We start from the raw sequence: 25,244 nt of genomic DNA on the forward strand, positions 1-25,244 counted from the left end.
GGGGCAGGACACATGCTACGCGTTTCCCCCATTCTCAATGATCGCAAGGGCATTAGCTCAGGTGAGGAGGCAAAAAGCCTCTCTGATTTTGATCATGCCGGATTGGAAATGCCAGGCCTGGTTTCTGGGAGTACTGGAGCTAACGCACAGCAACCCAGCAGCACTACCCAGACAAAAATCTATCTTGCATGACCCAGGACGGGGCAGCCATCGCTAGTGCAGTCAGGCAACACCAATCTGATTGTTTGGGCGATTTCAGGAGATATTGGTTTAGGCTGGGCTTATCGAGCGAGACTGAGCTCATTTTATTTTTCAATTTGTTTATTGGCATTTCTTAATGTTACAGACATGTCATCAAGTCAGAGTTGCATACCAATAGTAACGTTTTAACACAACAATAACCAAACAATACAGTTGAACTGCGGTGTTCTCCGGTGTGTAGTTCTTGTTGCAGCTAGATAGGTAGGTGCAGTGGGCACCCGGAGGATCCAAGCAGGGCACCAGGGGGTGAGGGGAGGGGGGAGAGGAGAGAGGTGAAGAGCCGTACTACACGGGTAGGCTATCCTGGGGGTGGGACGTCGGCGATCCGTGGGGTTGTTTGTTCAAGGCGGTTTGTCATCTGAATGGTGGAACAACTCTTGTGTCAGGGTTTTACATGCATCCAGTGCAATGCTTGCGTCATCTGGGGATCTGGGGACTCCGTCCTCCCAGGCCTGAGTCTCTGCCTCCACCCATTGTTTCATTTCCCGGTGCCATGTCAGGTGTTGTGGGCCACCTGCCCGCTTCCAGGCCATTGCGATGGTTCTTTTTGTTAACACGCAAGCCAGGTCCATGAGTTTAGTTGCATATTTTATCTTGGCTAGATGAAGATATGTGCCCAACAGGCATTCCTTGGGAGACCAGTCGTATCTGGTCATGCCAGCCGACCTGCATGTTTTCTCAACTCTGGCCCAGAGGTGACATACCCTGGGGCAAGTCCAGAGCATGTGCCAGAAGTCGGCGTTTTCCGATCTGCACCACGTGCATCTGTGGGAGACTTGCTTGTTGAACTGGGCTATTCTGTGTGGGGTCATATATGTGCGATATAGCACATTGAGTTGTATCAGCCTGAATCTGGCATTCCTGGATACCTTCCTGGGAAATGTCAAGGCCCTCCCCCATTCTTTATCTGTGATCTCCTGTCCTATATCCTGTTCCCATCTGGTTTTTAGGTCTGCGCTGCGGGGTTGGGTCTGTCCATTAGTTGGCTGTATATTTGGGATATCGGTCTCCAGCCGTCCCCCAGTTTGTATAGCAATGTCAGGAGAGGGTGTGCCTCAGGTTCTTCGTGCCATTCATCCCATTTCATACGTGCGGTGCACCTGGCTCGTTGGTGCCATAAGAATTGTCCGCACGACACACCGTCTGCCGCCAGAAGTGATGCAGTCTCTGAAATTGCCCTCGTCGTACAGGTCCCCCCATGTGTACCCTCCGTTCTTCTACCAGGATATGATCTGCGCTAGATCAGTGCTTGATTTGCATAAGTCTGAGATCATCAGGACCTCGGGGGAGTATGAGTGTTTTAGGTGTAGTAATGCCCTGGTTCTGAACCATATCTGCCGACCTAGGACCACCAGCATGGGTGGATTGCTTAGGCATATCTGTGGTGCCCAGATGAGTTTTTTCAGGTGTAGGGGACTAACTAGGTGCTGAAGCAGTCCGGTTTCTGCGATGATGTCGTCGGACAACCACCGGGCCACAAAACTTAGCTGCCCGGCTAGGTAGTATTGTTCCAAATCTGGGAGTTGTATACCGCCTGCTCTGTAAGGTAATGTTAGTGTGGTCAGTGCTAACCTGTGCCTGTTGTCCCCCCATAGAAAACCTTTGAAGATAGTTTCGAGAATGCGAAAGAATGTGGATATAATGTAATAGAAGACATTTTGGAAGTGGTAAAGGAATCTGGGGAGTACTATCATTTTGATAATCAATGCCCTGCCCATTACTGATAGGGGGAGCTTGGACCAGAAGCCAATGTACTTGCGCAAGGCCTTCAGTGCAGTTCCGGTGTTGTGTTTGTGCATCAGCTCTGAGGTGTGCATCACAATGACGCCTAGATACCTGAATGAGGTTGGTTGCCACTGAACTCCAACCTTCGGGAGATCCTCAACATTAATGCTCCTGGGGCCTGTTAGTGGGAACAGGCAGGATTTGTGTCTACTAAACCGTATGCCTGAAACAGCAGAAAAATTGTCCAGGACTTCTAACATGCAGGGCACATTTAAATGGGGATCTCTGACGTAAAGGAGTATGTCGTCCCCGTAGAGTGATATTATGTGGTAATCCCCACCCAGCCGAATGCCAGCATCGAAGAATTGCTTCATAAAGTAGATTGCAATTGGTTCCAGACCCAGCATGCACATCATAGGGGACAGTGGGCAGGAATTCCTAAAATGCGAACGTTATTGCGACAAGGGCGCCCCTCCACATCTTTCGAGCATGCCTCGAGGTGCGCCACTCTTTTCCCGAGTTTATGGACTCTGGTTTTCAGATCCAACGTGGTCTTGGTGGTTTCCTGCAAGCCAGCTTCTGCGGTGGACAACCTTTCAGCTAGGTTGTGAGCATCTTGGCGCATCCACTGCATGTCGGCCTTGACCTCATCTATTTTGGTGTCAATAAACGATCTAAGTGCTGCAATGGCTTGTAGTACTTGGGTGTCCTTTGTGTTGTCTGCATTGGAGAGCAGTTCCTGTTGTGTGGAGGTTTCTGGTGGTTGTTGATGTTGCTTGGGTCTGGCTGCAGAAAAGGACTCCATTATTGTTGGTTTCGCTTTGTTTTTGGACGGGGACATGTCCGCTCGGGCTTATAGGGCTGTTGAAGTGGTATGTGGTGGGTAGTGAGTCCCAAGTTGTAAAGTGCTTGCGAGTCCATTCCACACAGGTGCTGTCGTGAGGACTTGTGTCTGCTCTTGCTATTCACGTGTTTGGCAGCTTCCTGGTTAGTCTGAGTTAAACCGATGGTCGGGACGCCTCTGTGCTTCCAGTTAACTCCCGTGAGTGCTGGTCAGGTGTGTAGGGGGCCACCGTTCATGCCCGCCGTCTGGTTGGCTAGTTCAGTAAGGCCGTGATAGCAAGAGTGGGCTTTTCACCTTGGGTTGTTCTGGTGGCGCTATGGTTAGTGGTTGCTTGACCAGGAGACTGATGTATAATCAGTGGACAGTGCGCCCACCTCGGTGGCCAGTGGGGTCAATGCTCCGCTGAACGGGGTGCGCAAATGCTGCTCCCGACGTGCTCCCTGGTAGCTTGACGACCAGCTGGGGGGAGTTGTTTCTGTGGGTGTATATCTTGTGGTGCCTGTTCGTCTCAGGGGTGACCTGTTGGGTCCACTGAGAGTATCAGTGATGTGTTAGCAGATGAGGAAGGGCGGGTATAATGTCTCTGTAGGGAGCCCAGATTATGTTTGTTCTCACGTTCCCCTGCTGCCACCAGCTATCTGCAATCAGGAAGGGAGAACAGGTTCCGCAGGGTGGGGGGCGCCAGCAAGGATCTATGGCTTTAACTGCAGTACGCTGGTTCCGCCCTGCATGCCGCCGCGGCCGTGAGTCAGGATGCCACGTACCTGTGATCCGGAGAGGCCTCTCTCGGCGGGGCTCCGGTCTTTGGGCTGATGCTGCTGCCGGATTCCCACGACGCGGCGCGTCTCATCCGTGTCCTCAGAGGCTTCGGTTCTGTGGTCTGTCTTCCTCCGCTCCGACCCTCCAGGGGTCCATCTCGCTTAGGCTGCTTTGCAGCACTGCAGTATTCCTTCCAGCAGACTGGTGCTGGGACGCCCCAGAGCGATACCGTGGACCGAGAAGAGGCAAGGGGGCTCTGTTGCAGGGCTGTGCCCCGTGCAGCACAGGACCTGCCCGCTCGAGGCCTGATGTTGCTGGCACGCTTCAGGGACGGTCCCGCAGTGTTGAGCGGGCTCAGGGTTCAAATCGTGTGCTGAAAGTCGCCCGGGAGTCCGCAGCTGAGGTCTCTGGTTCTTCCACCTCTCAGACCTCCGCGGGGGAGGACGGCGCCATTTTGCTGGGCGCAGGGGGACCTCCTGAAGCAGTCTTCATGACGACTTACAAGTCCAACCTGCTCAAGGCTCGATGTTGCCGACATGCTTCGAGGTGGTCCCGCAGTATAGAGCGGGCTCAGGGGGCAAGTCAGGTGCTGAAAGTCACTCGGGAGTCCGCGGCTGAGGTCTCTGGTTCCACCTCCTCTCAGGCCTCCGAGGGGTCGGACGGCGCCATTTTGCTGGGCGCAGGGAGACCTCCCGAAACAGCCGTTGCAGCAGCACACTCAGTCCGTTTTTCAATCCGAGGCTTTCAGGTAGGCGGGGAAGGAGTTTGTCCACTTAGAACTGCTTTTAGTAGGGTAAAATTATAGCTTTGTGCATAGTTTCAGGATCTTGTCAAGGATCGTGGACAGGAGCCCAGCAGATTCACCTCCTCATGCATGCGTGCTGGCCACGCCCCCTGCGAGACTGAGCTCATAATCAATAAATCTTGGGCACCAGGAACTCATAGAGCATACAGGTCTGCATGGACGAAATGGTGTAGATGCTACGTGTACCCGATGGAACAGATTTAGTTGACATTGTCAATTATCTGGTGCAGATAGCAGCGCAGGGGAAAGCGTATACGACCATTAATACAGTCCGCTTGGCGATATCGGTGGGCCATCCCAAGTTGGAAGGGGTGCTGATAGGAGAGCACTCGCTGATTTGCAGACTGTTAAAAGGGATAAGAATGACTAGACCTCCCAGAGAGAAATACACTCAGCTGTGGGATGTAGACACAGTATTGAAAATGTTTTTACCATGGCCTGAGAATACAGATCTATCTAGAAAAGCGCTATATGCTAAACTCACTGTGTTCTTGTGCCTGCTATTGTGCAAGAGAGTATCACATGTCAGGGCCATAGAAGGGAATAGGAAATCTTTATCACCAAGCGGGGTGACGTTCCTCATATCGAGGACGAAAACAGGGCTAAAATGAGGAATTCCTGAATCAACCAAAGTTATGTCCGATTAGATGCCCAGCAGCTTATGAGGCGATCACGCGTGACGTGAGACCTGCAGAAGTATCTCAACTACTGATAGCCTTGTGTAAGCCATATGGCGCAGTATCACCGGAAACGCTAGCCAGGTGGCTAAGATGGGTAATGAGCCAGGCTGGTATCAATGTTTGTTGTTATGGGGCCCACTCAGTGAGGGGAGCTATGGCCACTAAGGCTTTCAATGTAGGGGCCAGATTGAAAGATATCATGAGATCTGCTGATTGGTCAAGACCTTTTATTTCAAACCATTGGAAAAGAGGGAAATGTTGCTGGTAGGTAAGCTTTGAACACAGAATTCAGATTTTCAACACATTCGTTCCAGAAAGTCATAATTCTATTAAAGGCACATAGGTGAAGGATTATTCCACCCTTGTAATCGTGTTGATCTCAGTATTTATGAATGAGGTATTATAGTTACTGTTACTGTAATAACATGTTGTATTTCCATGACACGATCCCACCCTCTTTATAAGGTACACTGAAATTTGATTTTTGATTATACTAGGTACCATCATGGAGAACAAGTGGTCGGAGAATCGTCTGGGAATTTCACGTCTACCGATTGGGACGCATGTTGGGACCAGCAAAAGAACGAGGGAGGTTCATGAGAGTTCCTCTGTTCATGTGGAGACATGACAGTTGATTGGACATTTTTTGATGCATGCTTTCCCAGGAACTAATAATACCTGGGCTACCAAAGACTAGAATCAAGTGGGACTTGTAGTCTTCATTTTTGTTATGGATTGTATTATTGTTCATTTTCATTGCTGCTCGGGAAGTAAAGTTATGGGAAAGCATAATCCTTAGCCTCTGTGGCCCTCATTACAACTCAGGCGGTAAGGGGTTTACGGCGCCGTAAACAGCGCCGACCCTTACCGCCTGAGTACGACGTCCCTTAGCGCCATGGCGGACTTAACACCTGCTTTTAGCAGGTGTTAAAATCCATGGCGCTAAGGGACCATGGAGTTAATTACGCCACCGTAATTTACGGTGGCGTAATTAACGCCTTCCCCACTCCCATTATGCCCTATGGGGCAAAAATGGGAATGGGGAAGGGTAAATGGGGATTGGGGACTTACCGCCCCGCCAAGGTCGGAATGGGGCGGTAAGTCCGCCAACCACCATGGCGTCAACATAGTTTACGCCATGGTGGTAAAGTCACGGCCCAGGCGGTAACTTACCGCCTGGGTCGTAATGAGGGCCTGTGTCTTTAATAGTCTCTGTCTTTAATAGATTTATGACTTTCTGGAATGTGTTCAAAATCAGAATTCCTCATTACAATTATGTGCCCATGGTGCAGTTATATTAGTTTGACAGGTTAGAATATCTTCTTATTTTGTAATGGAACACCCCCACCCGCTCCCCCCCCCACCCTAGCCATTTAAGCACTAAAAAATATGTTTGTTATTGAGGGAGGGTAAAATGTGTCCATATTTTGGAAATGTTTAACAAAATATCAGATCTGTTCTTTAGAAAGCAACCAAGTAACGTTATGTTGGGGTTTGATCTAGTTGTTTTCATCTGCATGAATATACTTATCTTAAGTGCTTGTGGAATAGTAATCTAGGTATGTTCTCAATTCCTTGTATTGTGATGATCTAGTGTTCTGCATTGGACTGTTATGTTTCATGCTGTGTTCCATATGTGGTCAGTTGGAGCCTGCCTCTGAAGGGGGTGCCTGCTATCACTACAGCTCTTACCTAATAAAACACTTAACAGTGTATTTGCGGTTTGGCCTCATTACTTAACATTGGCGACAAGGCTTATCTTTAAGGACCCACAGTGAGGCCGCCTGGGAGTTCTCCGTCTTCCTGGGATCTTCGCACCGTGTCGACTGGGCCCTGCCTTCCCCTCCGTGTGCGTGACAGCAGGCAGATTGACGGAGGGGAGGAGGCGAGTCCGCAGAGGAGGAGACGGACACACGACGCCGGCAAGCTCAGGCGAGTTGGGGGTGTTGTCCCAGGCTGTCAGGGGTGCAGCGAGTGTGCCGCGCAACGGTCGTTGCAGCGAGCCGTGCGCGAGCGCCACCGCGCGTTCTCAGCTGTTTCCGCACCGTGCGCCTGCGTGCGCAGTGATGCACACGCTGTTGGGGGCGTGTTAGCTTCTACGGACCCCGGTCCTCCCATTGTGACGTTTGCTGCCTAGCAACCAGACTCCCACGCCTGGGAGTGGCAGAAGAACGCCGGATTCAGACTGTAAGCTCCTACGGGCCCTGGTCTTCCCATTGTGACACTTGCTGACTGGCAACCAAACTCCCACCCTGGGAGCAACGAAGGAACGTTTGTCAGCTTGTCAGTCAAAGCCACGCAGCAGAGTTTCGTTTGTCCTATAAGGGAACTGTTTCATCATATATTCCGCAGCGAGTGTGCCCGAAAAGCTGAACATTGCACATTAGGAATTAATGCTGCATTTCATTTGGGAGACTTTACGTCTACAGCAGCAAGTGTTGACCTTTGTGCGCCATTTTCAAGTTCAGCCCCCAGTAAGATTCTGTCATCCCTGGTGGAGCGGTGACAGAAGAAGAAAAAAAAAAAGACTCATCGTTGGTCAAGTTATTTCTTTGTGTCCCCTTTCTCATTTTGACCTCATTAAACATGGCAACATCTATTCCGACCCCTTGTCCTTCTTGAATGAGCCTGGTCGACCCTCCATCAGGTGGGATAGGTGGAAGGACATGTTCGAGAATTACCTGGTGGCAATGGGGGGTGACAGATTCTCTTCTGCACGCAAGAGAGCCCTGCTTCTTCACAATTTAGGTATGGAGGGGCGCAGGATTTTTGATGGTCGAACCAGAAACCAAGTGCCAGAAGCTGGTGACGTGGATGAATATGCGTTAGCCCTTAGTCAGCTGCGAGATCATTTTGAGCCGAAGAAAAACATCAGTTTTGAGAGGCACAAGTTTTTCCACATGGTCCAGGAAAAATCAGAGTCTGTGGAATCTTACGTTGCCTGCTTGAGGTCCCTGAGCTATTCCTGCGAATTTGAGCAGTTGACTGACTCCTTGATCAGGGATCAGTTGGTCAGATGCACTAACAGTATAAGGGTCCAGGAGAAACTCCTTGCCAAGGATATGACACTGGATGAGGTGATGGAATTGGCCAGGAGCATTGAACAAACGACACAGTACGTCAATGAGTTTAGGGTTGACAGGCCTGCTGTTTCGGTGCCGCCTGTGTGTGCCATTGATCAAAAGAAGAAAGCAAATTTCTCCACAGGAAAGAAAGGGAATTGGAACATGAAGAACTCGTGTTCTCGCTGTGGAAGCCCCAGACATGGTGCTAACTTTCCATCCTGCCCTGCTAAGTTTGCAGAATGCTTTAAATGCAAAAGCAAGGGGCATTTCGCCGATGCCTGCAAGGCAAACTCTGTCAACTTGGTGGAACTCAGGGTGGGTGATAATGATGAAGAAAGCATTAGAAGGGGCTACAACATTCATGAGGTGTCTAGTGCACAAGAGTCAGCCCCTAAATATGTCTTTGAAATATCGGCAATTTCTGGAGAAACAAAGGGTCCAGTAGACACGTTTCTTATTGATGGGTGTGAGCTGGTCATGAAAGTAGATACCTGTTCTCCTTGAACCATTATATCCCGTGACACATTAATGGGTGTCCTGAGAAGGAGTGATACTGTGATTCGCCCCACCAGCATCAGGGCCTGTGGTTATGGAGAATCGGGTATAGAAATTCTGGGTGAATTTCCGGCTAAAATACTTTACAAAGAAAGGGATTGTCAAGCTACTGTCCTGGTAGCAAAAAGAGGGGCCTCTTTGTTGGGCTGGGAGGAACAGAGAAAGTTGGGGGTGCGAGTGCAGGCTAATGCACCCAATCCTGTTACCATTGCTGAGATTGAGGATGTCTGGACCAAGGAGTTTCCAGAGGTGTTTTCTGAGAAGTTGGGAAGACTCAGGAAATTTGAACATCATATAAAGCTTAGGAATGATGCACAGCCTGTCGTGCACAAAGTACGTCAAGTACCATTGAAAGTGAGAGGTCAACTAAGGGAAGAGTTGGATAGTTTGGTAAGCAAGGGAGTGATTGAGCCAGTGGTGGCCACTGAGTGGCTATCCCCCATTGTTCTGGTTACCAAGGCGAATGGGAAATTGAGATTGTGTGTTGATTTGCGTAGCCTTAACCAGAACATAGTTGTTGAGAGGCATCCCTTGCCGAACATTTCAGAGACCCTTTCCACGTTGGGGGAGCCAAAGTTGTTTTCCATTATTGATTTGTCATCGGCCTACCATCAGGTTCCGTTGTCCAAAGATTGCCAGCATTTCACTGCCTTCATCACTCCCGAGGGTGTTTTCAAGTATAACTGCATGCCATTTGGACTGGCCTCTGCGGCGTCTGTGTTTCAGAGAATAATGGAGGAGGTACTCAAGGGTCTCAGAAAAGTAACTGTTTTTCAAGATGACATTCTTATTTTTGCTGAGAATGAACTTGAGCATAATGAAAGGTTGAGAGCGGTATTGGCCAGACTCAGGGAAGCTGGTTTGACTGTTCAAAGGGAAAAGTGTAAAATTGCTGTCAAGGAGGTGGATTACTTAGGTCATAGAATTTCATGTAAGGGCATCTCTCCTAAGAAATCACTGGTGGATAGTATTAGATGTGCTCCCCAACCACATGACAAAGAGCAGTTACGCTCATTCATGGGATTGGCGGAGTACTATCATAAATTTGTTGATGGTTTTGTTGCGATGTCATCTCCATTGAGAGATTTACTAAAGAAAGGTACAAAGTATGTGTGGTCTGATGATTGCCAGAATGCTTTTCAAAGGATCAAGGAATGTATTGTGGCAGCACCCTCTTTGGGGGGGGTTTATTGCTGGAAGGAAAACTGTGTTAGCTGTGGATGCAAGTACCTTGCGTCTTGGTGCTGCACTGTCCCAGTACAATTCTGGTAAAGTTGAACATGTTATTGCTTTTGCCTCTTGACCATTAAGGGGGCGGAAGGAAATGAAGTGGAGAGAGAGGCGTTAGCAGTTTCATGGGCTGTGGCACATTGCAAATTCTATCTCTCGGGCCAAACCTTTACTGTGAGGACGGATCACAAGCCTTTGGTTCAATTACTGGGCAGTGTGGATTGGGCGAAAGGGTCTCCTAGAATATCAAGATGGATGGTTGATTTACTAGCCTATGACTTTAGGGTTTTGTACATACCCGGTAAGGAAAATGTTGTGGCGGACTGTCTGTCGAGGCTACCAGTACAGGACAAGAATTCTGAGGAAGTGAGTTCTGAATATGCTTTAGGCATTTGTGAGGTTGAATATAATGCCATAGGAAGAGATGAATGGGAACTTGCTGATAATGCAGATGAAGTGTTAAAACAAGTTAAATTGTGGACCAAAACGGGTTGGCCCAGGAAAGACCTTGTCGAGAAGAAATATGATTGCTATTTTTGTATAAAAGAAGAGTTAAGTCTGTCAGAGGATGGGCTTCAACTCAGGAAATGGATTAGGGTGGTTCCCCCCTGTGATATTAGATCCAAGTTGGTAAGCATTGCACACCAAGGTCATCTGGGTATGGGAGGCACGAAAAGGCATCTCAGGCAATCTTTTTGGTGGCCAGGAGTTGATGGTGAAGTGGAGAAGTGTGTGAGATGCTGCAGAGAATGTGAAAAGAGTGACAAGAGTAAGGTGGTTGGAGAAACTCCCATAAGACCTGTGAGTGTGCCAGGAGAGCCTTGGAGGAAGGTTGCGGTGGACTTGGTGGGCCCTTTGCAGGATTTGGGAGAAGAACTCAAATATTTGATTGTTCTTGTTTATTACCACTCGAAGTGGATTGAGTGGAAGGCGGTTCGGGAGGCCACCACTTCTCAAATTATCTTATTTTTTGAAGAGGTATTCTATAGGGAAGGATTTCCTACGGAACTTGTATCGGATAATGGGGTTCAGTTTTGTTCTGACAGAATGGTGGATTTTTTCAAGAGATTTGGTACCAAGCATTACAGGATGGCCCTCTACCAACCCAGAGCAAATGGTCAAGTAGAGAGAGCGAACAGATTTATAAAAGGGGGACTACAGTTGGCGATGGCATCAGGCTTGAAATGGCAGACAGCTTTAAGGGAGATGGTGTGGAATTATTGTACGACTCCACCTACGGTTACCAGAGTCTCGCCTTTTATGTCCCTCAAGGGCAGACAACCGGGGACAAACCTATGTCCGGGTTGGTTAGACTTGGCGAAGAGTGTGCATGTGGACAGGGGTAAAATCATGACACTAATCAGAGAAGCTCAGAATGAGTACAAGGAGAGATTTAATTCTGGAAGGAGATTCAAGGAAATGTTGTGGAAGAAAGGTGATTGGGTTTATGTTAAGAATCCCAGGATGTCTCCTAAATGCTTTGAGAGTAAATTTATTGGCCCAAAAAGAATTGCTGTGATAAGAGGTAATGTTGTCATCATGAAGGGGGAGAATGCTGGTCTATGTCGAGACTGGTTAAGTGCAATAATAATGGTGAGGCAGAGGATGGTGAGGAGGTTGAAGAGAGCAATGGCAATGAGCAGTTGCATAAGCCAAGTGTGAGTAGAAGCTTACATGAACAAAATAATTTGAATACAAATTCGGAGAGGATCAGAAACAAACCTCTCAGGTTAAAAGATTACTTTCTTGAGTGAGTCTTTCATTATTTTAAGGGAGATGTGTTGGGGTTTGATCTAGTTGTTTTCATCTGCATGCATATACTTATCTTAAGCATAGCTCTCAACTCACACGCTTTTGGCGGGTGTCACCCGCCTTGTAAAGGGCTGTATCACCCGCCAAGCCTCTTGGACGCCCATTCATTCCAATGGGCGTCTCACCCGCCAAAAACAAAATCGGGTGATTTCACCCGCCTTTGCAGCACAAATGGTTGAGAGCTATGTCTTAAGTGCTTGTGGAATAGTAATCTAGGTATGTTCTCAATTCCTTGTATTGTGATGATCGTCGCCAGTGTGATGTCGGGTCTCTGTTGGTGTGCGGGGCCCGACTTCGTGGGTAGGCCTGGCTTGGGCCTGGCCTAGTGCCCAGCGCTTTGCGGCGCTCAAAGGAAGACACAACCACACGTTAGGCTGCATAAACCCGGACTGGCGTTCTAACGCCAGTTCCGGTGATTCCTTTATTTCCGGGTGTCACGTGACCCGGAAGTATCTGGGCACGTGCCACCACATTCTAGCATACATGCCAACATTCAGAGCCACCTGGGAGGGAGATTTTCACAGGGAAATCGGGAGAACTACATCTCCCCATAGCAATGCATTGGGGCTAAAGTAATTTTAGGCGGGAGAATGTGAAAAATAGCTATATTTTTCACTGAAAAATCGGGAGTCTCCCGCCTAAATCGGGAGGGTTGGCATGTATGTTCTAGTGTTCTGCATTGGACTGTTATGTTTCATGCTGTGTTCCATATGTGGTCAGTTGGAGCCTGCCTCTGAAGGGGGCGCCTGCTGTCACTACAGCTCTTACCTAACAAAACACTTAACAGTGTATTTGCAGTTTGGCCTCTGTTGTGTTTGTACTTTTCCTCCTGGTTGATAGATTTGTGTGCATGAGCCCCTGATGGAATGTTGGTGTGGAATGTTATGGATGAACTGGGTCTGGGTGTTCCAGGAAGTCAGTTGGGGCCTGGACTTGGATGATGAGGGGGCCGGTGGATGTCTCTCCCTGTTTACTTACTTAACCTATTTTCCTCATATGTACTTACCTTCCGTGTCAACTTAGTAAAGAAGTTAACCCAAGCAGAACGACTCCCTGTACTCATTGAACCCAAGCACAAACTTAACATTGGCGACGAGGATCTTGGGAACGTACACCAAAGGAAGGAGTAACACGGAACGAAAATAAAAGGAAAACGGAGCAGCAAAAGAGACAGGAAGAAGAAGAGTCCCATAGGAGACATCCACCGGCCACCCCTGGCCATAAGGTGAGCGTGCCCAGTTTGCCAGAGCTGGCAATAGACTGCGCCCAATCTAATTAAAGGGGGGCTTGCGCTTGCACCTTAGGGGGCATTGAACATGAAAGGACCCATACGGCCGCAGCAATTAACCCCGTTGGACGCCGTTATGGCATGGATGTTTTCCCATAAAGAGTTGCCCATTTTACATTTGGGGCTGGCGTGCACCTCAATGGGACAGTGTACTATAACGGGCCCATATGCTCGGGGAAGCAGTGATGTTGGAAATAGACATGGCGCAGGTGTTTTCCTCTGAAGGAGCGCTACCTGCTGTGCATGCGCACTGGAATTGGCCCCTGGGTCTGACTGCAGGGCCTCTGGGGAGCCTGCGGGTGTGCCGATGGCTATTGGGACATGGCTGGAAATGGTCCCAACCGCCAGCTGTTGAAATAATGTGGCGTGGCAGGTGCCATCTCTGCAGGCACCAAAACAGGAGTGTTAATGCACTTACCTCTTCCTTGCTGGCTGCTCTTCTTGTGGGCCGTGGTGCTTGCGGTCCGGGCGGCTGCGTAGTTGTGATGGCCTGCGCGGCGCCGTGTGGGGCTTTGTGAGCGCATCCACTGCAGCGGTCCAGGACGACGGTTGGAGCGGAGCTCTCCTTCCGTGGCCGCTCTCGACATCGCAATAGTGACGTCACCTGGATGCTGGGGGAGTTGGCGATGGCTAACTTGGAATGCACCCTCTAGCATTCCAGGACCCGGCAGCGCTGTGAGCGTGACAATCAATGTTCAGAAGGTTAGAAGAAAGAACCTTCCAACGTGAGACCAACGTGCCCTAGTTCCGGGTCTCACACGGAAATGCAACATTGGGATATTGACGTTCTGGCAGCATTGGGCTGTACAAAGGATTCGTAAGGTACTGCATTCATTGGGAACATTTTTCACCGTAGTTTGCAGCCTATGCAGCATGAGCCGCAGTAATGTATTGTTTTGCTGACAAGTTATGAAACTATGACGTCTCATTGGACACAAAATTAAGTGTCAGAGTTATTTAGAATTCCGGCGAAGTGAAGTTAACTGACGAACCTGGACATGCAGTGATGTGCCACGAACTGTTGGAGGAACTTATGGTCAATCCATTATTTGATTGAGTATTTGCCACTGCTGATGGGGTCTTTGTTTTGTTCTGGTTAATGAAAAATGGTGATGTGTACATATTACAGTGCTGTTACACTAAAGCGCAAATGTGGCAATTAGATTGCAAAAGGATTTAAAATGTCATGTGAGGCCTGTTAGATCATTTCGTTGCAGAATTGTTGCTATGGCTTTCAGGGTTGGGTGACTATGAGAAGTTGGATGTTATGGTAGTCGTGGCCTCTGTTTCAGTTTCTCATGTGTGACATGATGAGTGCATTGTGTATGTTATTTTGGCTAACCACATTTTCATTCACAGGTTCATAAAACACAAAGGACTTTGTAGGGTAAAGAATATGGACTCGGTAGTAGTGTTGAACTCTCGCTTACCATTCTTATACCCTCAATTTATCTTTGCTTGTATGGTAAGGGACTTGTGGTGAGTGAAGTGTTTGTGTTGTGGTTGTAACCATATTTTGGCTATTTGGGTGGGATGTATGGTCCCGGTAAAAGGTTCTGGTTCTGGTTGAACTGGTATCCTTCGCACTAGGTGCATTCTGTCATTATGGTGTTTCAGCGGGATGTATGGTCCCAGTAAAAGGTTCTGGTTCTGATTGAACTGGTGTTCTTCGCACTAGGTGCATCCTGATATTTGGTGTTTTGGTGGGATGCATGGTCCCGGAAAAAGGTTCTGGTTCTGGTTGAACTGGTATCCTTCGCACTAGGTGCATTCTGTCATTATGGTGTTTCAGCGGGATGTATGGTCCCAGTAAAAGGTTCTGGTTCTGATTGAACTGGTGTCCTTCGCACTAGGTGCATCCTGATATTTGGTGTTTTGGTGGGATGCATGGTCCCAATAAAAGGTTCTGGTTCTGATTGAACTGGTGTCCTTCGCACTAGGTGCATCCTGATATTTGGTGTTTTGGTGGGATGTATGGTCCCGGTAAAAGGTTCTGGTTCTGGTTGAACTGGTATCCTTCGCACTAGGTGCATTCTGTCATTATGGGGTTTCAGCGGGATGTATGGTCCCAGTAAAAGGTTCTGGTTCTGATTGAACTGGTGTCCTTCGCACTAGGTGCATCCTGATATTTGGTGTTTTGGTGGGATGCATGGTCCCAGTAAAAGGTTCTGATTGAACTGGTGTCCTTCGCACTAGGTGCATCCTGATATTTGGTGTTTTGGTGGGATGTATGGTCCCGGTAAAAGGTTCTGGTTCTGGTTGAACTGGTATCCTTCGCACTAGGTGCATTCTGTCATTATGGGGTTTCAGCGGGATGTATGGTCCCAGTAAAAGGTTCTGGTTCTGGTTGAACTGGTATCCTTCGCACTAGGTGCATTCTGTCATTATGGTGTTTCAGCGGGATGTATGGTCCCAGTAAAAGGTTCTGGTTCTGATTGAACGGGTGTCCTTCGCACTAGGTGCATCCTGATATTTGGTGTTTTGGTGGGATGCATGGTCCCGGAAAAAGGTTCTGGTTCTGGTGGAACTGGTATCCTTCGCACTATGTGCATTATGTCAATATGGTGTTTCGGTGGGATGTATGGTCCCGGAAAAAGGTTCTGGTTCTGGTGGAACTGGTATCCTTCGCACTAGCTGCGGTTGGTGTGATAGTGTATTGGGATGTGTGTCCCACTCACGCTACTTTGGGAGCGTGAAACATGCTGATGTTGTTACTTGTAGAAATTTGTATCCTGTGTTGGAGGTAACAGTTGGAAGTGTTTAACTTCTTATGGTGTCCTTGCACATCTTGTTAAGGGTTTATGGATGATGATGATGGTATGGTATCTGAATTGTTTGGTTTGGGTTGGTTTTGAGAGTGAGGGCTGGTTCCCTGTGTTTGATGTCCGTTGTCCCGCTACGGAGTTGGTTGAGTGTATGAGTTGGAGTTTAGTTTATAGGAGCTGGTTTAAAGTTTGGTGGAGTTGAGCAAGCAGCTTTGCTCTGAGCATATTGCATGGTATGGAAGTTTTGGTGATGAAAGTACGGTCTGGGTTAGATGTCTTTCCTGGATTGTTCTACAGAGTTCTATGGTATTGTTCCCTTACTTCCTCCTCTGTTGTTATCCTTATTTCATAAAGGGGGAAGATGTGTTGTGTTTGTACTTTTCCTCCTGGTTGATAGATTTGTGTGCATGAGCCCCTGATGGAATGTTGGTGTGGAATGTTATGGATGAACTGGGTCTGGGTGTTCCAGGAAGTCAGTTGGGGCCTGGACTTTGTGACGTCCCAACGCGAACTATCGCGCATGCGTGGGCCTCGTTCCCGGCCACGCATGCGCAGATACAATAAACCGCGCCCGTGCGGCAGTTCGCGCCGGGACGCGCAGAGACCAGCAGCGTGTCCCGCGTCTCCTTGTGCGTGTGCGACCGTATGATTGCCTGCCACCTCCCCGAGACCCCGGGGGCCACACAACAACTGGCGACGAGGCGGGACGATCGCCACGGCAACATTGTGCATGCACGCACGGCAGCTGCGAGAGAGTGCGATCGGCAGTGCTCCTGTGTTGCAGCGTGTCACAGACCCGACGCGGATCCCATGAGACACGTGCAGCGGTAGCGGCCTGAACAGGTGCTCGTGTGCCGCTGTACAGCTAATTAGCTCAAATTTTTGGAACGTTGGTTGTCCCCCAGCACACGGGGACGATTCCTCTTCTCCTTCCCCCTCCGGAACGCTGACGCCTCCTGGGAAGAAAGAAGTGAGGAGACACAGTGGGCATCCGTCTGGCAGCAGGTTCAAGATCCCCAAGTAAGGTTGCGGCCTCTATAACACCAGGAGGTGCCTGTGCGACCTGTAATCATGGCGGAAAGCGAGGGGGAGGAAGGAACTGCGGCAGGTGCAGTCAGGCCACAACAAGGGTCTCTGCTACCAATGCAAGAGTTTGATGTGTCTGGCCCCCCATCCAAGCTGGGGCCTAGGTGGTTGCTATGGATTAAGAAACTTGAGATGTACTTTACTGCAACTGGCATTACCGATGATAATGCGAAGAGGGCTACGCTGCTATACTCTGCGGGGTTGGATGTCTTACGTATTTTTGAATCATGCAACCTGCAGGTGGTGACGTACAATACTGTTAAAACTGTGCTGGAGAACCACTTCATTCCTCTCTCAAATGTTGACTACGAGAGGTTCCTGTTTTGTGGTGAGAAGCAGAGAGAAGGAGAATCCCTTGATCAGTTCTGCGCCAGGGTGAGATCGATGGCCACCACGTGTCGGTGGGACAATGACGAGTTAATGATACGGAACCAACTCATCCAAGGCTGCAACTCCGGAAAATTAAGAAGGCAAGTGCTAAGGGAACCGGGGTGGACTCTGCTGCAGATCCTAGATAGTGGCAGAATATATGAGCTGGCGGACGTGAGAGGAGCCAAGATGGATGCGGCAAGGCACGCAAGCGCGTCCGAAGATGCATTTGCCATAAGTAGACGGCCCGGAACAAAGGACAAGTGGGGACAAAAAAGGCAATAGACGCGTCATCCTCCCGAGTCGGGGTCAATGTGTCCGGCTTGCGGGTACGACCTGCCCCATGCAGAGGAATGCCCAGCCGTGTCGAGGTCGTGCGGCCGGTGCGGCAAGCCAGGGCACTACGCCCGGATGTGTCGCGCTCCAGTTCCCATTCCGGTGCCGAGAGGCCCCGCACGAGGTAGGAACAGTGGGACCAGAAGGCTAAGGAGAATTGCGGCACTGGAACAAGAACTGCAGCAACTGCAGCTGGCCGAAGAAGAGGAGGATGAGGACGAAGAAGAGGTGTTCTTCATCTCAAACCTGGCCTCTGTGGCTAAGAAGAAAAGACAACCTAAATGCATGGTGGACATTCAAGGGGTGCCGACTCAGGTCCTGATTGATACAGACGCATCGGTATGTGTGTTGGCGGAGGACCACTATCAGAAGCTACCAGGTCCGCCCCCACTGGACAGCTCGGCAGCAAAGATATTCACTTTTGGTGGGGGTGCCCCGCTGCCTATCAAAGGGGTGTTTATCACGCCAGTTGCGAAGGGGGACAGGGTCATCAGAGCGCGGTTCTTTGTCACAGACGTGAGCCCCCATTCGTTGCTCAGCTGTGCCGCGTCTGAAGCCCTCGATTTGGTGCATTTTGCATGGGAGGTGTATCAAGTAGACATTGTGGGCTTACTCGACAAGTATGCAGACATTTTTGAAGGAGTCGGGAAGTTGAAAGCGCCCCCGATAAGGCTACACATCGACGACACTATTAGACCGGTGGCCCTCAAGCATAGGAGAATCCCGTTTCATCTCAGGGAGAAGGTTGAGGAAGAACTGAGGTCGCTCATCAGCATGGATATAATTGAAAGGGTGGAGGGGCCCACACCCTGGGTATCGCCTATAGTGGTCGCTCCCAAACCTAAACAGCCAGGAGCGGTAAGGATCTGTGTTGATATGCGCCTCCCCAATGCTGCGATTAAGAGGGAGAGACACTTAACACCGACACTTGATGACATTGTGGGGGAACTCCAAGGGGCACGGGTGTTTTCAAAGCTGGATCTACGAGCCGGCTATCACCAATTGGAACTTCACCCAGACTCCAGATTTATTACAACCTTCACCACCCACGAAGGCCTCTACCAGTTTAAGCGACTAAGCTTTGGCATCTCATCGGCGGCTGAGGTCTTTCAGAACACCATAAGGGGGGCGCTGGCCGGCCTTCCAGGCGTTATAAATATGAGTGATGACATTTTAGTGTTCGCAGATTCAGAGACGGAGCACCTAAGAAGGTTGGAAGGTACGTTAAGGAGATTGAAAGAACTGGGTCTCACTCTACATCGCCAGAAATGCGAATTTTTCAAAGACCGGATAGGATTCTTCGGTTTCATTTTTCAGGCTGCAGGCGTGTCGCCTGACCCGGCAAAAGTCAGAGACATAAAGGAGGCTGCAGCACCACAATCCCCCACGGAAGTAAGGAGCTTCCTAGGAATGGTGACTTATTGTGGGCGGTTCATCAAGGGGTTAGCGTCGATAGCGGAGCCTCTCAGGGCGCTGACACGAAATGACGCGGTATGGAAATGGGAATCCCGAGAACAAGAGGCGTTTCAGGCCCTCAAGAATGCTCTGTCAGACACAGACACCATGGCGTACTTCAACCCGGCCGTGGAGTCGGAAGTGGTGGTAGACGCCAGCCCCGTGGGTGTAGGTGCGGTGTTGCTGCAACCCGATGAGCACGGCGAGATGAGACCCATTGCCTACGCCAGCAAAGCGCTGTCCAATACTGAGATGAGATATTCTCAGATCGAAAGGGAAGCTCTGGCCATCCTATGGGGCTGTCGGGATTTCCGCCTGTACATTTTGGGCAAGCCAGTCGTGGTGGTCACTGACCACAAGCCTTTGCTGCCGATACTGGCGGGAGCATCATCCAAACCGCCGCCCCGGATCGAGAGGTGGATGCTGGCTCTAATGGAATATGGGGTAAAGCTTGTGTACAGGCCCGGAACCAACAACCCCGCAGACTATTTGTCGCGTCACCCGAACAAAGAGAATGCCGAAGTGGAAAATGGAGAAGTGGACTGTAAGGGTCTGCTGTGTCAAGTGGTAGAAAATGCACTTCCCATGGCGCTCTCGAGGCTCACCGTTGCGACGGAGTCCTCCAATGATGAAGTTTTCCGCATCATCAAGGCAGCAGTGAGGAGCGGGGACTGGAGAGAAGTGCTACGGAACAACTCAAGGCGCCAGGAGGAAGCACAGAAGGACTTGCAGGCGCTCTGGAGGGTGAGAGATGAGTTGTCGATTTCCGAGGATGGACTGCTTCTCAGGGGGCAGCAAATTATCATTCCGAGGGGACTAAGGATGCGCGAGCTGGAGCTGGCGCACATTGGACACCAGGGCGTCGTCAAGACGAAGGCCAGGCTAAGGGCAAAAGTCTGGTTTCCCGATCTGGAAGGGAAAGTGGAAAGCTTCGTGAAGAGGTGTCTGGCCTGCCAGGCGGCAACACCGGGGGACAAAGCGCCACCCATCAGTTCGATGGAGCGCAGCGAAAAGCCATGGGGTACAGTCCATGTGGATTTTGGGTCGACGGGCCGTGGACGATACTTTTTGGTGGCTGTCGACCAATGGTCACGGTACCCGGAAGTAGAGGTGGTTGAATCGACGGCGACCGAGTTCACCACGGAGGCATTGGACAAGATGTTTGCGGCACATGGATTCCCGGAGATCATCTGCTCGGACAATGGGCCACCGTTCACCGGCAGCCAGTTTGCGCAGTATCTACGAGAAAGGGGAATAAAACACAGGAGAGTCTCCCTGCTATGGCCGCGAGCCAATGGCGAAGCCGAAAGGATGATGAGAACGCTCAACAAGGTAACGCGGATCTCGGCCAGCAGGGGTGAGGATCTGGTCCAAAGAGTGGTGGAATTCCTTCGAGTGTATCGCTCAACCCCCATCAATCCACAGGGGTTGCCCCAGCTGAGGCGCTCTTTGGGCGGTGCCCGAGAGGGATGATTCCAGAAATGGAAGGCAGGAGGCCGGGGGTCATCGACGACGATAAAGTTTGTGAGGACAGAGCGGTACGCAACCAGAAGGAGAGTGAACGTAGAGGACTGCAAGAAAAAGAAGTAAGAGTTGGAGATTCCGTACTAGTAAAGAATAGACATCCAGAAGGAAAGTTGTCCCTACCGTTTGAACCACGCCCATGGACAGTGACTCACGTGAAGGGCACGATGGTGACCGCAGCCAGTGAACGGGGTACCGTTACCCGAAATAGATCCTTTTTTTCGATGCACAAGTGGGTGTTGGTTGAGAATTGATGTAGTAACACTGTGTGAGACCACACAACACTTATCTGCTTGGTATTAGGTGACCCAGCTTTTGGTATAAGCCTGTACTACACAAGTTAGAAAGTGGATGTCCCGGCAGACCCGCAGGTAGCGAATGACTCCTCGAGCCAGGAAGGAACATCAGAGGACCAGGACGGCGTCCCCTCATCGGATCCCGGCTCCACAACGGAGGCTGACCGGGTTTTGCCAACGGTCACATCGAGATATCCAGTGCGTGGGAGTCGGAGGCCTCCAGCCCATCTGAAAGACTATGTCATGGACTCAGGGGACTGAGCGAGGGGTGAGTTACGTTTGGGATCACGGGCTCACCACTGTTGGTTACTGTTATGTTCCACTGTAACATGTTATGCACTAAAGTTTGGTTTTGTTCTGTTGTTGGGAAAAAGGAAGGGATGTGACGTCCCAGCGTGAACTATCGCGCATGCGTGGGCCTCGTTCCCGGCCACGCATGCGCAGATACAATAAACCGCGCCCGTGCGGCAGTTCGCGCCGGGACGCGCAGAGACCAGCAGCGTGTCCCGCCTCTCCTTGTGCGTGTGTGCGAGTGTGACTGTATGATTGCCTGCACCTCCCCAAGACCCCGGGGGCCACACAGACTTGGATGATGAGGGGGCCGGTGGATGTCTCTCCCTGTTTACTTACTTAACCTATTTTCCTCATATGTACTTACCTTCCGTGTCAACTTAGTAAAGAAGTTAACCCAAGCAGAACGACTCCCTGTACTGATCGAACCCAAGCACAAGCTTAACAGCCTCATTACTTAACACGTTACGTACATCATAAATGTGTACTTACGTTTAGTACAATATTGATGTGTGTGCTTTCAAATTTTATTCTTTCAATATAATAGTAATGTTCTATGCATGTCTAAAGTAGTTTACGCTTCAGAAGAATCGCATATTTTACCTGTATTCAATTTGTTCCTTTATATTTGTTCTCTATTTCAGCGTCTGTAGTAGCGTGAAGTGTGACGTAGTCAGTGGCAGAAATCTGACGGCTGTTAGTCTCCTTTCTGTGTCTATGAAAGGGGCGGGGCTACCGGTAGCCCGAGCCCGCAGCGTGCTAGTGTTTGTTGGTGTGGGGGCCGGCGTTGGTGTATGCGTGCTGCTGACTGAGAGCGCAGTGCGGAGGCAGCTTTAGCACCGCGCGGACTAGCTGCAGGCTTGCGCACCGTATACGGCCCACAGAGGACCCGCACCGCAGTCCCACACGCACGATCCAAGTTCAAGCACACCCAGCCTCGCTATGTCCGTCCAGGTGGCAGCCCCAGGTGCGCCGTTGCCACCGGAGCCGGTGTCTGGAGCTTCTCCTGCGGCGTTGGAGCCCCCGCTGAAGCCCATCTTGGCCGTGACACCGGCGTTGTCTGAACCCCCGATGCGTTCCTCCCCTGCGCCACCGATCTCCCCAGCCGAGCCTTCGCCCGCTATGCTGCTGCTGCCACCGGGGGTCAAGGGCGCTCAACCCCCAGCCTCTGCTCTGAAGAGGAGCGAGCACCCGCACCGGCACCACCGGCAGTCCGAGGAGGCGCGGGTCAGTGCCGAGGGAGGTGTCACCGAGGCTCCCCGCACAGTAAAGAAGGTGAGAGGGGGTCTCGGCCCTGCTGGTAATCCCGACGGTGAGACCGTGCATGGCTTTATCTAGGCCCAGCGCACTGTCAAGAAGACGAGGGCGGTCGCCTGGGTGCTGCGAGGGGGCACCGGGGAGAAAGGGGGCGCGCACTGTTTAACAGGTGTATTAATTGGATGGAGGGGGCACGATTTGCAGTGAGGCACGCGGATTGTGGGAAAGGTGAAGACGCGGCGCCTCGGGAAGGTTGGATGAGCTAATGTGGTCAAAGAGAGCCCAGGGGTGACTGGGGGAAAGAGGCGCACACACCAGCGTTGACTGAGCAGGGAAGGGGTCGCAGAGGTGGAGACCCTGGCGCACACTGGTGGTGAGAAGGGGGAAATAGGTAGAAATGCAGGCACCGCTGGCACCCTCACCGATCTGTTAACACCGTTGTGTGTTCTTGTCTCCCCATCTCATTCTCCGCTGATGTGTCCGCCCCACCAGTGTGGGCCCACGTTTCCAAAATGTGGAGGCATGGACACGCACTGTGGGGATTGAGATGGGGTGTGGAGTAAGGTACCGAGTGCGCCCCCAGGCTTTGACTCAGATGGGGGTGGAGCAAGAGTTGGAGATGCAGGCACACACCTCTGGTGACTGAGATCGTGGGTGGGGGCAAGGGTTATAGACGTGGGACCGTACCAGTGGGGGACGGACTGAGTAGGGGGCCAAGAGGTGGTGTGGGATACAGACGGGTGGTAACTAAGATGTGTGGCGATGTGAGCACACATCAGTGCTGACTGAGATGGGGGGGGGGTGGAGATGCGGATACACCACTGGTGACCAAGATGGGGTGCAAAAGGTGGAGACACGCACACACCACTGGTGTCCGAGATGGGGGCACGAGGTGGTGGGGACGTCGCACACCAGGGGTGACCAAGATGAGGATTGAGAGGTGGTGACACGAACACACACCAGTGGTGGCTGAGATGGGTGGGTGCAAGAGGTGGAGACGCAGGTGCACAGCAGTGGTGGCTGAGGTGGGCGGGCGCAAGAGGTGGAGACGCAGGCGCACAGCAGTGGTGGCTGAGGTGGGTGGGGCAAGAGGTGGAGAGATGGGTGCACATCCTTGGTGGCTGAGATGGGGGCAAGAGGTGGAGAGATGGGTGCACATCCTTGGTGGCTGAGATGGTGGGGGGCAAGAGGTGGACAGGCGGGTGCACATCCTTGGTGGCTGAGATGGTGGGGGGAAGGAGGTGGAGAGGCGGGTGCACATCCTTGGTGGCTGAGATGGTGGGGGGCAAGAGGTGGAGAGGCGGGTGCACATCCTTGGTGGCTGAGATGGTGGTGGGGAGGAGGTGGAGAGGCGGGTGCACATCCTTGGTGGCTGAGATGGTGGGGGAGGAGGTGGAGAGCCGGGTGCACATACTTGGTGGCTGAGATGGTGGGGGGAAGGAGGTGGAGAGGCGGGTGCACATCCTTGGTGGCTGAGATGGTGGGGGGAAGGAGGTGGAGAGGCGGGTGCACATCCTTGGTGGCTGAGATGGTGGGGGGAAGGAGGTGGAGAGGCGGGTGCACATCCTTGGTGGCTGAGATGGTGGGGGGAAGGAGGTGGAGAGGCGGGTGCACATCCTTGGTGGCTGAGATGGTGGGGGGAAGGAGGTGGAGAGGCGGGTGCACATCCTTGGTGGCTGAGATGGTGGGGGGAAGGAGGTGGAGAGGCGGGTGCACATCCTTGGTGGCTGAGATGGTGGGGGGAAGGAGGTGGAGAGGCGGGTGCACATCCTTGGTGGCTGAGATGGTGGGGGGAAGGAGGTGGAGAGGCGGGTGCACATCCTTGGTGGCTGAGATGGTGGGGGGAAGGAGGTGGAGAGGCGGGTGCACATCCTTGGTGGCTGAGATGGTGGGGGGAAGGAGGTGGAGAGGCGGGTGCACATCCTTGGTGGCTGAGATGGTGGGGGGAAGGAGGTGGAGAGGCGGGTGCGCAAGCTTGGTGGCTGAGATGGGGGGGGGAAGGAGGTGGAGAGGCGGGTGCGCAAGCTTGGTGGCTGAGGTGGAGATGCGGCCACATGGTGCCTGGCGGGTGGGGGGGCAAGAGGTGGAGCCCCTGTCGCAGGCTGGTGGTGACTGATGGGGGCAAGAATTGGAGATGCGGACACACACTAGGGTCGATTAGAAGTAAACCAGGCTTCGGTTGTGGGGTGCTCCAAGAGCCATTTCAGGAAAGGGACTCTAATTGAGGGGAGGGGGGGCAAGGGGCATGCTATGTAAGGAGGATCCTGAGCGCCGATGACATCTTGCATGGGATCGCCCCAACACAATGGTGAATAGGCTTTCCCGGACAGCATTGCTCATACTATGAGTAAAATTAAATGTCGGGAGACTACACCCCTGTGCAAGAATATCCCTGCTCCCTACGGCAATACGGACTGTGCTCATAGCACCATTGGATTGAAACGTTAAAGCAACGTGGCAATGGCCGCTTGGAGTGATTGGTGTAAGTGCCCTTTGGAGTGACTGGTGTAAGTGCCCTTAGCCTGGTCTGGTGTTGTAGTGATCTTTACATTTATTGAGGGTAAGGTAAAGGCCAAGCACTTGATGCAGAAGGACATAATGTAGACATGGTTTGTATGGGGTTTAGATAACTTGACTCTGGGGTGGAAGTGTAGTGTTGTGCTTTGCTGCTTATACTCTAGTTTGTGGCAACGGGTGTTCAAAGCATGAAGATTGATAAGGGCAGCGTTATTGGTGCATGTTTCTGGGTGTCTCGGCCACAGCGGGTTATGTGACATGCCAAGTAGCACAGATGTAAACACGAACGTGAGGAGTAAACATTGCCATTCGGTGGTTGCTGCC

The 25,244-nt window shown here is 51.3% G+C and overlaps 1 protein-coding gene across 1 annotated transcript in view; it reads left to right on the forward strand.

Moving 5' to 3' along the window:
- Positions 1-21,918: 21,918 nt before the first annotated feature.
- The window catches only part of AHCYL2 (adenosylhomocysteinase like 2), a 1,110,190-nt gene continuing 1,106,864 nt past the window's right edge, over positions 21,919-25,244 (forward strand). Inside the window, exon 1 of the mRNA XM_069629580.1 lies at positions 21,919-22,421. Coding sequence (XP_069485681.1) covers positions 22,089-22,421 — 333 coding nt within the window. The 5' untranslated portion in view covers positions 21,919-22,088. The remainder of the gene's footprint in view (positions 22,422-25,244) is intronic.

This window comes from Ambystoma mexicanum, chromosome 12 (genome assembly GCF_040938575.1).
Source record: "Ambystoma mexicanum isolate Mex_15411 chromosome 12, UKY_AmexF1_1, whole genome shotgun sequence".
Taxonomy (NCBI): Eukaryota; Metazoa; Chordata; class Amphibia; order Caudata; family Ambystomatidae; genus Ambystoma; species Ambystoma mexicanum.